This window comes from Octopus bimaculoides, chromosome 4 (genome assembly GCF_046866305.1).
Source record: "Octopus bimaculoides isolate indiv1 chromosome 4, ASM4686630v1, whole genome shotgun sequence".
NCBI lineage: Eukaryota > Metazoa > Mollusca > Cephalopoda > Octopoda > Octopodidae > Octopus > Octopus bimaculoides.
Genome location: NC_142931.1, coordinates 45,958,870 through 45,975,321, shown reverse-complemented (window position 1 = coordinate 45,975,321; position 16,452 = coordinate 45,958,870). Strand labels below are relative to the sequence as shown.

General features: G+C 35.9%; 1 protein-coding gene across 2 annotated transcripts in view; it reads right to left on the bottom strand.

The window, feature by feature from the left end:
* Positions 1-1,784: 1,784 nt before the first annotated feature.
* Positions 1,785-16,452, bottom strand: part of LOC106884514 (tribbles homolog 2) — a 33,983-nt gene continuing 19,315 nt past the window's right edge. For both annotated transcript variants that reach the window (XM_089350678.1, XM_014935936.3), the window contains exons 2-3: positions 4,630-4,922; positions 1,785-2,852 (exon numbers count right to left, since the gene is read on the bottom strand). In XM_089350678.1, the coding sequence (XP_089206804.1) occupies positions 2,369-2,852; positions 4,630-4,922 (777 nt within the window). In that variant the 3' untranslated portion in view covers positions 1,785-2,368. The remainder of the gene's footprint in view (positions 2,853-4,629; positions 4,923-16,452) is intronic.

The window sequence follows — 16,452 nt, the reverse complement described above, 5'->3', positions numbered from 1 at the left end:
GAGAAAGTTAAGTCATCCACACCCATCCAGCAGCAAAATCTAGATTAGCTAAATTAATTAAAATACACTAATTACTAAGGGATGACACTAGCAATTGTGTTGCAGTCATCTGCAACAGCACTTGAAAACGAGCCACAAGTTCAATATTCACAACACTAGCAATAGATCTTGCATGGACAGTATCAGAAATTTGAAACTAGACAGGGTTAAAACTTAAGAGTAGTGGCTCACTAGGTTGTTCCGTTAATAAAAGAGCAATGTTTGTAATGTGTGGAATAATTGTATCTGCTTTCAGTCATGTGGTGTAATTAATTATATATGTTATTAGTTTTGCAATTAAAATACATTATGCACTAAAACCAGCTGTTATATTCTTCCTGATACTTCAATTGACATTTAATTTATAATTTCATAGATCATGAATCAATCATTTCTGTTACAAATATCACACTGATTGCACAGTGTACATGTAGTGTAAACACAAAGCTCAAATTTTGAGAAGGTAATAACACTCAGCTTCTGCTTCTTATGTGATGAACTACATATTCTGTCCATGAAACTCATTTGCAAGCAGGATTGGATTATGGGGAGTTAAGTGCATTTGCCTGGGACAAATCATACTGCTGGTGAGTAGAAATGAACTATCAACCCATTTGATTGGCCGATGCTCTATTTTTTTTCATCATTCGCAACTTTGTATTACTAGGAGAGTAGGAATGTTTGTGAAATGGGTTGCACGTGAATCAGAGCACAGCTTTTATAGTTTGATACTCTTCATGACACTGAATAACATACGTTTCTAAAAAAAAAAAATCATGTTTAACCAAACTGTGCTAAATAGAAGCGGAAAATATATGATGAATATATATATATATATATATATATATATATATCTTCCAGAGGATCATGTGAAAATGACTGCGAGATCGAATTAGTCCAGAGTGTATACAGGTCCATACACTGTAGAATACTACCTATATAAAAGGTGTTTGTAATCTGACAAAATAATATGCTCAGTGATGTAAAAAATGTGTGTTGAGTACAAAACTCCAAAAGTGAATCTATAGATATAAAAGTACAATCTACTTTTATACACGTAAGCAAAGCCGTCAAAGACCTACAAAATTGTAACTATTGAGAAGAGTTTGAGATAGATGAAGGAACATAGTGTTGGTCTTAAATGAGTGATATCTTACTTAAGTATGAAACCCCAGATGTATAAATGAAGGAGTAGTAGTGTATGAGAAGTTGCCACACTGATGTCTTTCAAATGAAGCTGATTATCAAAATATAAAAAAGAAATCTCAGTGGAAGGAGAGGGAAAGAATGTGTGTGTGTGTGTGTGTTTATGAAGTGGAGGTGAGAGAATAAAATCAATAAAACAGAACAAAAAACCCACCCCCTGAAGAATAAATGAATATATATGGTCTGTTTGGTCAGGAAATGATCCATTTCTGACTATTCTGAAGATCCACCATTCACAAATATGTATAGGCATTGAGGTGAGATGAGGCAAGGTCAAGGTGATATGACAAAGACATGCAAAAACACCAGCTAAATTAGCAGGCAAAGGGACAAGGAGCATTGTGGACGGACTCCCTCCCACAAGAATGGTAAAGCCAGTTAGTAGGGATCCTTATCACTTAGAACTGTCACAGACAATAGAAATCTCTTAATGTAAAGAAATAACAGTGATGAGGTAATAATATATACTAATCTGACCAAGTTTTGGGTGAAACAGAGAGAAAGCACGCATAGAGAAAGAGAGAAGAGCAAGAAAAAAATTTAATTTATCAATTTTATTTGAAAAAATAAATATCCAGAATTTTCTTTCCATTTAAATAATAATAATAGTTTATTAAAAAAAAAAAAAAGATAATACTATTTTAAATCATAATTGATTTTTGTCTTTTAGTTTAATGCCCTTTATGGTCTTTTGCAATTTCTGTTGTCATCTGATTGGTTGAGATAACATTACAGTTGGTTCTTGAGTTAGGAGGGGGGAGTCTCCTGAAAATGTTTGCTTGCTCTCTCTCTCTCCCTCTCTTGCTCCTTCTTGTGTCTTTACACCCACACTGAGCCTATCACTGTTGTTCATACCCAATTATAGACAAAAAAAAAAAGAGAAAGCTACTCGGAATGAAGATGCAAATGAAGGTGTGTGTGTGTGTGTGTGTGTGTATGTGTAGTTGACCCAGGGAAACTGCTCCTGAAGGTTGAGTGGAGAGGAATATCTTAATGATTCCCTTACAGTTGGAGAAAGAGAGAAGAAAATATAATCTACATTCCCCGCCAAATAAAAACGTTAATGTTTTTTGTTTAAATTCTTAGGAAAAAAAGATCCTAAATAAAAAAGAAAAAAATTTTTTCAGTCAAATAAATCATCTTTTAATTCTGTTAATTTGATATTTGGGACGGTCTGATCTGTTGTCTGTCTTCGGTCAACACATGTCTGGCTGACCGAACTACTTGGCCAATGGCCGGCAAGCCAAGGATGTAGTAGAGAAACATCGGCAGTAAGTCTTTGAGTAGGATCGCGCCGTAACATGTTACGAATTAGACATTTGGCACCTGATGAAAGAATGTCTGGCAGTGAATACTGCCCTCGACGGATCTTGCCGAATAGAGCACTAGGCTCAGTATCATGGAAAGGGTAACGGCCGATAATCATGGTGTATAACATGACGCCAAGGCTCCATATGTCTGCTGCTTTGCCAGAGTAACTTTCTGTTGCAGTACTGAGAATTTCAGGGCTCACATAGGCAGGACAGCCATGTTTGTCTGTTAACCTGTCGTCTGATTCATCTTCAAGAAGGCAAGCATCTTCAAGTCCTTCTAATAAGAGATGTGTCCTAGAGGAAAAAGAAAAGGAGTATAATAATAACCAATTCATATTGTATCCACAAAACAATTAAGTAGTTCATATTTAAAATACTAAATTATATTTCTACACAGCAACTAACAATGGGGAAGCACATTGATAAAAATCAGAAAACCCCTGCCTAAATCTCTTGCAATATAATGCAACATGAAGATACATAGAAGGATCGAGACCTAATCAACACACACACACACACTGATATGTAAAACAAATGAAAGTTAAGATGGAGTATGATGTTGATTATCAGTCTTTGGTAGGACAAACAAAACATCCTTTAATTCTTGCTTTTCACAGATCTGCAACATTTGAGTTTGTGAGAGTTGTTTCACTAAACATAGGATCAAGATCAGTGACTGACAATAGAAACCAAGTTTTCCTAACATTCTGTTAACAGCTAATATGAAGTCACATTTAAGAACAACAATAATAGTACTACTGCTTCAGTGAAAACCAAGAGCTTGGATTCAACTGTGTTACATTCCTGGTAATAGCATTTTAAGCCTTGATCACTTTTCTTACCAATCAACCAGCCAGCTAGCCAACTAACCAACACAAGCTAAAGCGCTAAGATACAAGGGTCATGGTAAACAATAGACTCTCTCCCCAATGAATTTTAGCAGGAGTAGAGTTCATAAATGATGAGAAATGATACTTGGTTATATGTAGAAGATAACATTTGAGGTATTAGAGGTCCCAAGAGGAGTAACAGTGCATTAGACTAAAATGTGATATATTTTCACAAGTTAGTGTCCAAAACAAACTGTCAGCTGGTAAACAAACTAACTAATCATGGCATGTACAAACAGTGACACACATACACACGTATGGCAATGTAGATATAGTCTATAGTCAATAGTCAATCATGGTGGTAGTAGTCGTGAAGTATCTAAACATTACACATACTTAAAACCTGGCATACATAGTTACAAAGTTCATTCAATCAACCTTGGATGGACACAATAGAATTAACTGATCCAGTATATTACTGCTATTTGTTTTACATATAAAGGCAAAAATGGTGAAGTTGATCCTGGCAGAATTTGAACTCACACTATAGATAGTGCAGTTGTCTATCTCTCAGTTATCTCTGTTCAAGCAATTACTGTTTTTACCAGCTTCCTGGTCTTGTGTAATAGTAGTTGTAGTAATAATAATAATAATCCCTTCTATTATAGGCACAAGGCCTGAAATTTAGGGGAGGGGGATAGTCAATTACATCAACCGGTACTTAATTTATCGACCCTGAAAGGATGTATAAGGTAAAGTTGACCTCAGCGGAATTTGAACGTAGCGATGGGTGAAATATCGCTAAGCATTTCGTCTGGCAGGCTAGCGATTCTGCCAGCTCACTGCCTTAATAGTAGTGGTTAAAACTTTGAAACAAGGCTAGGCATGAGAGCGGTAGTAGTAAATTGATCACATCGACCCCAGTACATGACTAGTACTTACTGCTATCAACCCCTGAAGGATGAAAGGCAAAGTCAACTTTGGCAGTATTTGAACTCAAAGTGTAAAGAACTGGAAGAAATGCTGATGCTCTAGAGATTTCTTCATCTTGTTGTCTTAATATTTATAATCAATCTGATGGTTAAGATTTCTATTTTTGCCATAAACCCTCAAAATTCATAGAAGAGTGCTACAACATGCAAATTCAATTCCAATATATTATTGGTACCAACTGAGAATAAAATAACAATAATAATGGTAACAACAACAACGATGATGGTGATAAATATTTTGAAACTTACTTTTCTGGATCGGCAAAGACAAACTTGCGAAGCTTGAGATCACGCAGTACAACTCCATGTTCATGGCAGTGTGCTACAGCCTCCACCACTTGTCGGAACAAACGACAAGCCTCGGCTTCTTTCAACCGTTTCTTTTGCCGCACGTACGAGTGCAGGTCACCATAATTGATTTTGAAAAACAGGTAGACGCCATTCTTGTCGAGTATCACCTCTTCCACTCCTGATATGTTCGAATGGCAGTCCACCTGCCAGTATGTACTAAGCACCTCTCGATACCGCTCAACAGGAAACACCTGTAAGAGACAAAGAAATAAGATAAATAGACAACACTTCTATAATGGAATTGTGGGTTATTGGCAAAATCAGAGAACAGAACGCTCTCTTACACCACTTTCTAGACTTGATTCCAAGACATTCTGTTATCATACCTCTGTCCAGATGGGGCTACTCTGACCCTTGTGCTTAAGTTAGAATTTATTATTATAGCAATGCATTAGTAGAATTGTTAGGTTCCAAGGTTGGCCTTTTATCCTTTACAGATCGGTTTAACTGAAAAACCTTCACCTCAAACTTATGGTCTAGTGTATATATTGTTGTGTTGAAGACTCTGAATTCAGGTTCTTTTTATTATATCCTATCTTCACCACAGGTATATATTGAGCGCTTAGGCAAAGCACTTAACTACCTGTAATTCTTTCTCTATAAGCTAAAACTCCAATAAATCAAAATGCATACCAAAACAGGATTTCCAACTCCTTGAAGGTTAAATGAAAGTCATTGAACATATGTAGACTATGCATAATTTTATATATTCTAAAATAATAAATACTGGATAATTGTTATATATTTTGCACATTCTAAATGATTCAATTAAAAAGAATTAAAAATTTTTTTCCGTATTTATGATAGATATATAAATAGCAGTCCTCCTGATGTATATGCAAGGGGCTACTATCCTGACACAGGGGAAAATCTATTACCAACCAGCTCCCAGAAAAAAAGTGAGATACAATAAATACAAAGAGATTAAGGAATTATCTTGAATCCCTCTTAAACATGGACAGCTGCCCACCTATAATCCCATTGTCTATCACAAACATGGATTTATATTTATATACAGTATATAATTGTGTATCTTAAAAAAAAACTGAACAAAACAATAGAGATTTCATTTACTCTTTACTGATGGTGCTTTGAGGGGTTTAAAAAAAAGTACAGAAATCTGTCTATTAAAGGGCCAGGAGTAGAGCTGGTGGAGGGAAAGAAAAGATGAGTAAGAGATAATATAGGTTTATTAAACCAAATAAAAAATAGGAACAAAAGGCACACAATCCTTTTAAAGTATTTATTAATCAATGCTCATATAAAAATCAAATGTATAAGTGCAGGAAAGGATGGTGGTGGCACTGGTAGTAACTGATGCAGAGATGAGTATTGTGCCAATGGGAAGGGTGGAGGTGGAGAATGACTACCACCGTACTGAGTTAGGGTTGGTGGTGGTGGTTTAAGACCAGTAATGCCACCTGCTGCAACTTATGACGGCGATGATGATACATCAGAATAAGTACATCAAACAACTGTGTGAAATGAAATGAAATGAAAGAAAAATAATAAAATAAAATAAAGAGAGAATATAATGAAAGAATATAATGATGTGATGTGAGTAATAATCTGTGTGAAATGACTGCATGTATTGAGTTCGGTTTTATTGTTGTTGTAAGTCATCTCTTACTGCAAATATATTGGTGGGGGTAGGGGTGGGGGCGAGAAATGGAAAGACAGACAAATATAGAAACTTGCAGAATGTAGAGAGATATGTAGAACAAAAAACAAAAAAAAAAAGAAAGAGGGTCAAATGCAGAGAAAGAGAGAGAGAAATAAAGAGAGAGAGATGAAGAGAGTGACACATGGAGAGATTTAAATATATTTAGAGAAAGAAATGTAAATGGAAAAGATTGAGAGAGAGAGAGTGTGTGTGTGTGTGTGTGTGTGTGTGTGTGTGTGTGTTGGAGAAGAGAGAAAAAGAACGAGATGAGAGTGAGGAAAGTGGGGGGGGGGAGGAAGGAGAAAGAATAAAGGAGATTAATGATTCCTTCAGCTTCCCTAATATTAGCATCTCATGTGAGGTCTTCTTTCCACATCAGTTGCCGCTGTCATCTGTTGAGTCACAAATAAACAGACACACACACACAGCTACTTCTGACTTGAGAGCTATGGAAGGATGAAGAGTGTGTGTGTGTGTGTGTGTGTGTGTGTGTGCGTGAGTAAGAGAGAAGTGGGATGGCGACAGAGAATGATTATGTTAAAGGAAATAAAGAAACAATAGTAGTATAGGGATAGATTATCGATCAGGGAAACTAAAACCCAACTGCAATAGGAAAAAAAAAAAAAAATTTTTAAATGAGAGAGAGAGAGAGAAATATGGGGAGAGAGGTAGGTTAGATAAACATATCTGCTTGCTGCTGAAATCCAAGCTAACTTCACCTACTTCCTTCTCTTTAAGACAGGGAGCTAGCTGGCTGGCTTTTAGGAGTAGGTAACTAAGCAGGTAGGAAAGGTAAAGAAGGGAATAGTTTTACAAGAGAGAGAGGGGGGGGAGAGATAAAGCAGTGGTGGTGGAGGAAGGGAAGAGTAGGGTAAAATAAAGAACGTTCTACAGGTAAGCTGCTGCTGCAGCAACAGTGTTGTTGCTTCAGAGGGTATCACCATTGTTGTTGTTGCTATGAAGCAGAAATCAATTATATCCATCGTCCAACAGAGAAGGCAACATTGGAAAGAAGCAAGAGTTAGCAATAAAGTGCAGAACAAGAGCTAGGCTGTCTTGTTTGTTATATATATATATATATATATATATATATATATATATATACGAGAGAACGAGAGAGAAAGAGAGATAGAGGAATGAAGAATCTGAATGGAAGTCAGTACCAGTCTTGTGCTGCTGCACCGAGTGAGATACCTGCAGTAAAAATTGGAATAGGTGTAGATGTATGTATTTGTTAGAGGGGGGAGGAGGATGTACTTGATGCCTGGAGAGAGGAAGTGTTAACGAAGGAAGTTGTAAACACACACAAAGGTAGAGGTAGGCAGCTCTAAAAATAAAAAAAATTAAAAAGAGAAAATGGTGGCTAGCGAGATCATGACAGGAAGACTCAAATATGAGAATATAGACAGAGGAAGTGTTGAAAGAAAAAATTCAAAAAACTAATTCATTAAATCGTTTTCGTGGTATATGTAAGTTTGAGTCATGAATGATGACTTCATTTTAAACCACTAGACTGACCGAACTCGACTGTCTGAAGCAAACATCAAAGCAGGCATTTTTCACACGTGCGCATGCACAACAGTCGTGACACCTACCATTTTAAAATGGTAGGCACTTTTAACCAGCATTTGTTACTCGGAATTGATCCTAGCCGACAGCTTTCGTAATTTCATTATCATAATTAGTATAACGAAATGGAGACCAGTCATTGATACAGCTGATTGAAAGCAATGTCTTGTAGGAATGAGATTTTGCCAATGTTGCCAAGCAAACGATGTGAGTGTATGTGTGATATTTTGAATAAAGAGGTTCCAATAAAATCCAGAGAACAAACTAAGGAATAACCTAATGAATGAAGAATTTTCATTTTGTTATTTTATTTATTCTTTCAATGGTTTCATCCATACAAGCTTTGACATAGTTGGAGCACCGCCATATTGTCAACGTTATCAATTTAATATCCGTTTTTACATATCAAACTTCCATGAATCAAAAACCAAGCATCATCACACTTTAAATTCCTGAAAATCTGTACCTCAATCTATTTTGGATTACCAACTGAATTTTCTTTTTTTAATATTCCATCCAATCTAAAACTGCTATGAAAGTAGCGATATTAGAAAATGACTCCATGAAAATATTAGTATTAATAAAAGATGAGAAATAGAAAGGAGCTAACTTCAAATGATTAAATACAACAGAATAAGATCGATATTAAACAAGAAATTTAAGAGGAACCACGAAAGAAAATAATTCAGAAGAAAAAAAAGATAAATAAACACAAAAATCCAGATGCTAAGATAGAAAATAAGAAAGGAGCAGACAACCATAGACGGTTAAAGATTTATGAAGCTGAAGAAATTTATTACTCTTGTTTCTGTCAATATACAACCGTGGTTGATAGCTCTAGCATAACCCACAAGCACCTTAAAGTTATGGGTTGACTGTCTTTATTTGATATTTGATATATCGCTATCATTTAGAAAATAATATAATTATTGAGTAGCAGATACTTTGAGAAATTAAAAATCATTATCAAACAATGTCACAAGCTATATATTTATTTTCCGTTGGGTATTTGAACTGTTAATCAAATGTTTGGTGCCGCTTGTCTAGTCAACTTCTAATAGGTATTCCACAACATTCAAATGAATAAGGTGAGGGGAAACTTTTAGGGAAAAATTAACGATTTATGAGGTGCCTTGGCTGCAATAATTTTATTGATATTTCCATTGCAAGCAGAACCATTTCGTTCATATGACATCTCGCAATCCTTGGGGACTTAATCGAGCATCAAGAAAAGCCACCGTTATCAACACAGCAGTTAATCATTTAGCAAGAAGCATTTTATTCCAGATACTCTTACCTGTAAATGAAATGTGCATTAACAAGTGGATTCTCCGTCAGTCTCGACGATGAGCATTCAACTTTTGGACCAACGCGTTAAGGACACAGTTTTCTACAGGTACGTGTTCTCAACCTAATCATCAGGTCAAACAGTGTAACTTACTATGACAAATTCGTCCTTTGGATTATAGATACAATTCAAAAATAAAGATAAGAATCGACCCTAGTATTGAATTTTGAAAAAATTACAGCTGACATCGGTGAGATTTGAACTCAGAATGCAGAGATCCAGAATATATACTGCAAGACATTCTATCCAATGCTCTAATGAGTTTGCCAGTTCGTCACCTTAGCAATAACTATTTTTCACCTACATTTTTTACAAACGCATTCCAAACATTGTGAAACTGTCAAGCTATGCAGCAAAAGAAAAGAAAAGAAAAATCCCAGTAATTTTCTGAAGTAATGTGTAAGGCAGTCGAAGTTTGGTTTATACTTCAAATAGAGATACCCACAGTATACAACAATTTCACATGTGGAGCTGAAAAGATCATGAGAAAGACGGTTTAATGACTATACTCATTGTATACACCCATACAACAACACTGATCTAGTTTACAGTTATAAATGTAGGGGCTGCAAAGGATATGCATCAGTAGCTACCCTAAATGGCTGTCGGTCTCACATAAAAAGAAAAAGGGTAGATTAATATCACGGGAGAAAGACAGAAAGTAAGACATACGTAGATAAATGTAATTATGAATGCAGAACACTGCGTAAAAATGTCTGTACTTGTGTAGGCGTGTATATAGACACACATGGTTGTATAAATTATCTAGTTTGGCCTGATTTATATACCATAACGATTTCATCAGCTATTCACTATTCCCACACTTAGGCGTATAGTGGAAGTATCTTGGTACTCACAAGTAGACGAAGTAGTTGAATAGTAAAAAGGAAAAAAAGAAAAGTACTTTCGAGCTAAACAAGAACAACTTGAAACGCATGCACAAAATCACCGTGTCATCATTGTCTGTGCAGGAACAAACACTTCACTTAATTTATTAAGTAATTATCCAAGAAAATAAGCTCTGGATACGCAACACATGCGGGCAAGTATAATATACGTTGAGAGCAACAGCATACAGTGGTCAGAAGTTGAATAAAAAAAAAATACAGCAGAGATGATAAAAGTTTATAAGCAACAACTAAAGCAAATAAAAAGACTATTAAGCAAAAAAACTAATTACCAATAGATATTTCCTACAGAATATTTATTATATATATATATACGCATGACGGGAAAGGGTTGAATGTGAGAATCGATTGCAATTATTATCCAGACTTGATTCATACAGTAATATTTTCGAAGTCAGTGATTATTCTAGTATTAAAGTCTAGTGACTAACTCACCGTAAACTTAGGGAGCTAGTCACAACTAAACCCCATTATTGCCCCCTACCACTAACCATCCACGACCGGCCATGGAACCTTAGCTGAGCAATAACACTCATGGGGGCCCAGTTAGTGATGGCGATGGTGCGATTGGTGAAGCAATTCATTGAAGAATAAGGCTTAAAGAGAAATGTACACAGTTAATATAGCTTATTTTTATATTACTCACACGCACACAAATCTATGTGACAGAGAGGAGAACGCAAAAGTCTGTTGAATGTGTGTGAAAACCGATTCAGAAACGTAGAGGTAGAGGGAGGAAATCGCGGGAGGAGAAGGCGGAGGAAAGTAATTTAAAGCAACAGCTGAGAAAGACAGAAAGACGCGAATAGAAAGAAAAAGAGAGAGAGAGAGGGAGGAAGTACAGAGAAAAACCAGATTATATATATGTATGTGTACATGTGTGTATGTATGTATATATATATATGTACACACAATATATATATAAATATATGGTAGGGGGAGATAAGTTGGTTATGAAAGAAAGAAAAGAGGCCAACAAGTGATGAGTCATCATCACCGTTACAGCTATCGCTTCTCCCCCTCCCTTCCTCCCTCTTTTGCAGAACTTCCATTTCCCAGCTGTTGTTACTAGGGAGCTATAGGAAGTAAGGGAAGCTGCAAGAGAAGGAGAGAAACAAAAAAGGAAAGAGGTAGTTTGGGAGTAGGTAAAGAAACGTGGAAGGGATATTACGTATAACGAGAGAGAGAGAGAGATAAAAAGAGAGAAAACTAGAGTGTAAGGAAGAGGTGTTGTAACAGCAGTAGAAGCCTGCAGGTCCTCTCAGCATTTAGCTTCTGTTGAGCTGGTTTTTACCTGTCTGTTGCTGTTGTTCAAGTAGAAACCAGTTAAAAAGGTGTGGCGGTAGGGGTGTAGCGGATGGCTGTGTGTGTGTGTGTGTGTGTGTATGTGCGAAGAACTAGAAAAGAGGTTTATATTTATTAAATGTCTGTGCGTGCGCACAAATAAGAATAATGTGCATGTGTGAAGATGGTAGTAGTTTGCGTGCATGTTGCAGGTATTTGCTATATTAACGAAAAACGATTACACCAAGTCAGAGAGAGCATTTGCTGTAGTAGAAGAGTCTTTGGTAGGGCTGACTTTGGTTTCACTGGGAATGGGAAGGGGTGTAATTGCTATGTACAGCAGAAATTTCTAATATCACAGCAGATGCGAGTGTGAGTGAGTGTAAAAGTGTGTGCGTGCATATATGAGCGTGTACCTTATTCAAGCAAGAAACCTCATGAAGAACAGAATTGGCATGTTGTCCATCTTCTCCAACTAAATTAACGACATAAGATCTCCCATCCTCGCCCCACACCGTCAGGTGATATTCATAAACTGTAATTCTGGGCTTCTGCTTGTTAGGTATAAGAGTTTTTATGGAATGTGGCCATAGATGTAATATTTATATAGAAAAGATATATTGTTGTATTGCACTGTTAAGACTCATTGGCGAAGCATTCAGCCGTCATCCAAGAACGTGAATGGTAAGTTTCAGTTTGCGCTTCCACCTCATGCTCAGAACAAGTAATTTTATGAATCAACATAAAAACACAATAATTAAAGGATTTCATTAAGACCAATGTTAAGGTCATTACTGATCTGAAAAGCGTCTAAGTTTTCTTTCTGAAACCATAAAGGTTTTGGAAGTAAGTATAAATTAAAAAAATAACTTAAAAACTCTTAATTTCTGAATTAAAAATATGTAACTTTACACCAATAAAATATCCCCCAATCTCTTTCAATTAAGATTGAGCATAATCTCAAGTGAAATGTCTGTATGTCTATAACAGTTATAAAGTAATTTGCGAAATCCAGTTTCTACTTACTCCCTTTTTTAAGTTTGCATATCAAATCTTATTTTGGACACTAAAAGCACGTTCATGAAATTTGGCACAAAACGCATTCAAAGTTTTACCCATTGCATTTCCCAAACATTTTTATAATTTTGTTTTAAGCGTCCAAACTTCTAGTTTCATACGTCCAGAATAATATAAAGCTTTTCTTTCTCAAGTCCCATGTTACCCGAGTGGTTATAAAAAAAGAGGGAATGTGTATTGTATGTGATGCATGAAAGCCAAGGAAATATGCCTCTTGTATCACGTGATAATACACAAAACAGGTAAATGGTCAAAGAATTGACAATATTGCTATTATGCAGCAATTCTACCTCATCTACTGAAGGTCATGCGTGTAATAGTACGTAATCAAGTAGTCGTTTGTATGAAGTATTTATTAAAAGGATTATAATAGTTATATCATGTTTATGTAGGTCAAAAGGTCATTTATACAGTCTTGTGTAATATTGAGTATATCTTAAGCTTTCTTGTTCAGTTGTCTTCCTGGAGCCTGAACAACCTTCAGTTGATTCATTCATCTCTATGCCAGAGCCGAATTGACTAACAGCAATAAATAAAAAAAATATTCTGAAAATTTAATTAGCTTAATAAAACAAGGTATTGTTTGACGTAGAAGGTAACAATGAAGATCTCTATTTCTCGCCAGATCTCAATTTTAAATTATCGGTAACTTTCTAGTTATCACACCACTTACGAATTAAACTTGAGCAAAGTGTAAAGACCTGATATAAGAGTATATACAAACACTTAACGAGCCAATAACTAGGCAACAATACAATAACTCATTACAAAATACAGCACTAATTACAATATCACGATTTAATTAAAACAATACTTATTTTCGCTATGGTGACTCAATTTTAGGAAGTATTCACGACTGGCTTTCAACCAAAAGTCAACGGATGATTAAAATTCAATTCCTTCACAAAACTGGCACCATGGTAACAAGCTGGTATAATTGCGAAACTGGTATTTAGAAATTATATGTTGACCATCCCTCTTCCACTGTCTATTTGTCAACAATTGAGATGGCCTACATTCCATAAATGTAGGCATTAAGCTTTCTAAATGGGAACTGAGAAAATAAACCAGTGTTACTGATTCTTAGTCGCAATATATGTTTATTTCCGAGTACAATTTTCCAATTTTAGGGTTGAATTCCTCGTTTGTAGCATGCACACATGCATATAAATATATGAAAAAAATGAACATGACCATCTATACATTGGAAAAAATGGAACAGGATTGATTGGTTACAAACCCCTGTACACAGAACCTAGTCTTCAAATCTAGAAGATAACCACACGAATACGTGTTAAATCTTCATTTAACGACATACCATTAAAACCATGTCTTATCCACCAATAGGAAGTACAAACCTCAGTGATCAGATCGAAAGTATTGCTATATAGGGCAAGAGACAATTTTTTGTGGAACAATATTTGAAGAGCAATAACAAATGAATGTGTCTTACAGACTTAAAAATACTCGTTTACTGTGTGATTATCATATTCGGGAGAAATATCGGTTTAGGTATGAAAAAATAATACTATTTGAATGTGTTATGACAAAAGAGATAAGTTAAAGCTAATTGAAAATAGATCTCTAAATTGGTGCTTAACTAAAATTAAATTAAATCACCGACTTGGGTTGGTTAAATTTAACTATTCAGACTTTTTAATATCTCCACAATCGTGAATTTCAACTAATAAAATATAAAAAAAAACTTACAATAATGCACGCACACACACACTTCTAAAAAGAAAACCACTTGAGGTCTTCCACTGAGTTGATTAAATGAAACCAGTTCTCGCGCAGTTGTTAAATTTACGAAGACTGCAGTCTTGTGCAATTTTCTAAACAATAGACTCGCTTTGGCCACGACAATAGAAGAGAATTTCTATAAAAGACGACAGACATGTAGTGATGGCACTATGATGTGTCACAAGAGAAAGAAAGAAAGGAAAAAAAGGGAGTTCAACCATTGGAAAGTGATGTGGATTTTTGAAAATGTTGGTATGCAGATTATGTTCTAACAGTGTCGCATGTAGAGAGAAATTCCAAACGTTGTTATAAAATGACAACCAATTAAAAATACTGAATAAATAGAAACACACAAAATCCACCCAACTTTCTTGTGTGACTGAATGAAGCCGGGCAGGTCAGAGTTATCAAGTGTGACATGACAGATAAAGCCCGATTTCAGAGGGAGTACAAAACTTCTAAAGGAAAGCTAACCTATGCAAACAATGCTTTGAGTTTGGGGAAACAATGGAAACGAGTTCCATCTTGGAACAAAGCGGCAAATTTATTTCCATTCTCTCTGCTGTTGTCACAATTGTTTTATTCACTAAACTCAGTGGTTCAATTATTAAGTCTTAAGAATTGTCAAAAAGACAGCTTTCTCTTTCTCTCTCTCTCATATATATATATAAGATTTTGACCAAATTGGAATTGACACTTTCTCTTTTATAGACCTGGTTAATGATCTTTAATCTTGCAATTTCATGGATAATTGGGTCAAACTTAAAAAAATAAAAAATTGAGAACTCTCTAGTTGTGTTTTTTTTTATGTCATTTAAAAATTAAATGTACAAAACAGTAGACTAGAAACGGTTTCCCTGTTTTACGAAATCCGATTATACTATGCTGCGATTAAAGTCAGAATATCATTAAATAAACAAACAAATAAAGGAAGACAGCTATTTTCAGAAGGCATGCGTTGTCGTCATTTTAACTTAATTTTTCCATGATGCGTAACTGAGATGAGAACGTCCCCTAGAGACAGAAGGGATGAAGCAGAGGAGTGTAGGAAGAAAAAGGCGGGAGACAGAATAAACGAAAGGCAGAAAAGAAAGAGAGCGAAGGGAAAAGGCATGAGTCGACAATCACCTTGATTATATATATGGCCAATGTGCTACTGTCTACTGTCATCCCACACACCTAAACAAAGCAGCTTCGTTCTCTCCAGCTTTCCCCCCCTCTCTCTTTCCTACGCTTTCCCAATCTTCCCTTGCCTCCTTTCTTACAACTATCATCTCCTGATCCCTACAGAAACCGTCTGTCTTGTCTATGGTGACTGCATGTATATTCGACAGACAATGTGATAGGCTTTATGTCCAGACATCGACCGCCACTCTAAATTTGTCAGTGTAGGGGTGTGTGTGTGTGTGTGGAAGAAACAATGCAGAGAGAGAGAAAAAAAAGGGGGGGGGGAAGGAACGTTGGAACATCCATGTCCCAGCCGTGATAGTAGTAGCACGTGGGTGGTGATCCTATCTTTTTTGTCTTCGCCCGATCAACTTACCTCACACTAAAATACTCACTCTCCCTCCCCGCAGTTTTCAAAACAGACAATGGGTTTTCCCCAGTTTTTCTTTATTGTAAAGTCCATCTCAATACCTGTCCAACAAAGAAGGATTCCCCACCACCATCAACACCATACCTCACTATGCATTTCCCTCGCTCTCCGTACTTGCCCAACAATAGTCCGTTTTAAAATGATCTTATTCCTGCCCCGCCTTCTACCCAACAAGAAATAGTCATGAGGTCACGACACTTCAGTTCTCCCTTCGAAGAATTTTAATGGAAAAAAGTTTTTCTTAATGTTCCCGCAATATTACAACTACATGACCAAGCTTGCATTCCCCGACTTACGCTATGCACATTGTTTAGCGACAACTTGCATTACAATTATACATACAAACACATACATACATGTGTGTGTGTGTGTATATATATATATATATATATATATATATATATATGACCATTCTTTCAAAAGTGGAAAAATGTCTCGATTCAAGTGTTGGCTAGTTTTACACTGTGCAAATGTAGTACAACAGCTACAACTTCTAAACTACTCTTGTTAGCAAACGCAATAAAAGTTAAGT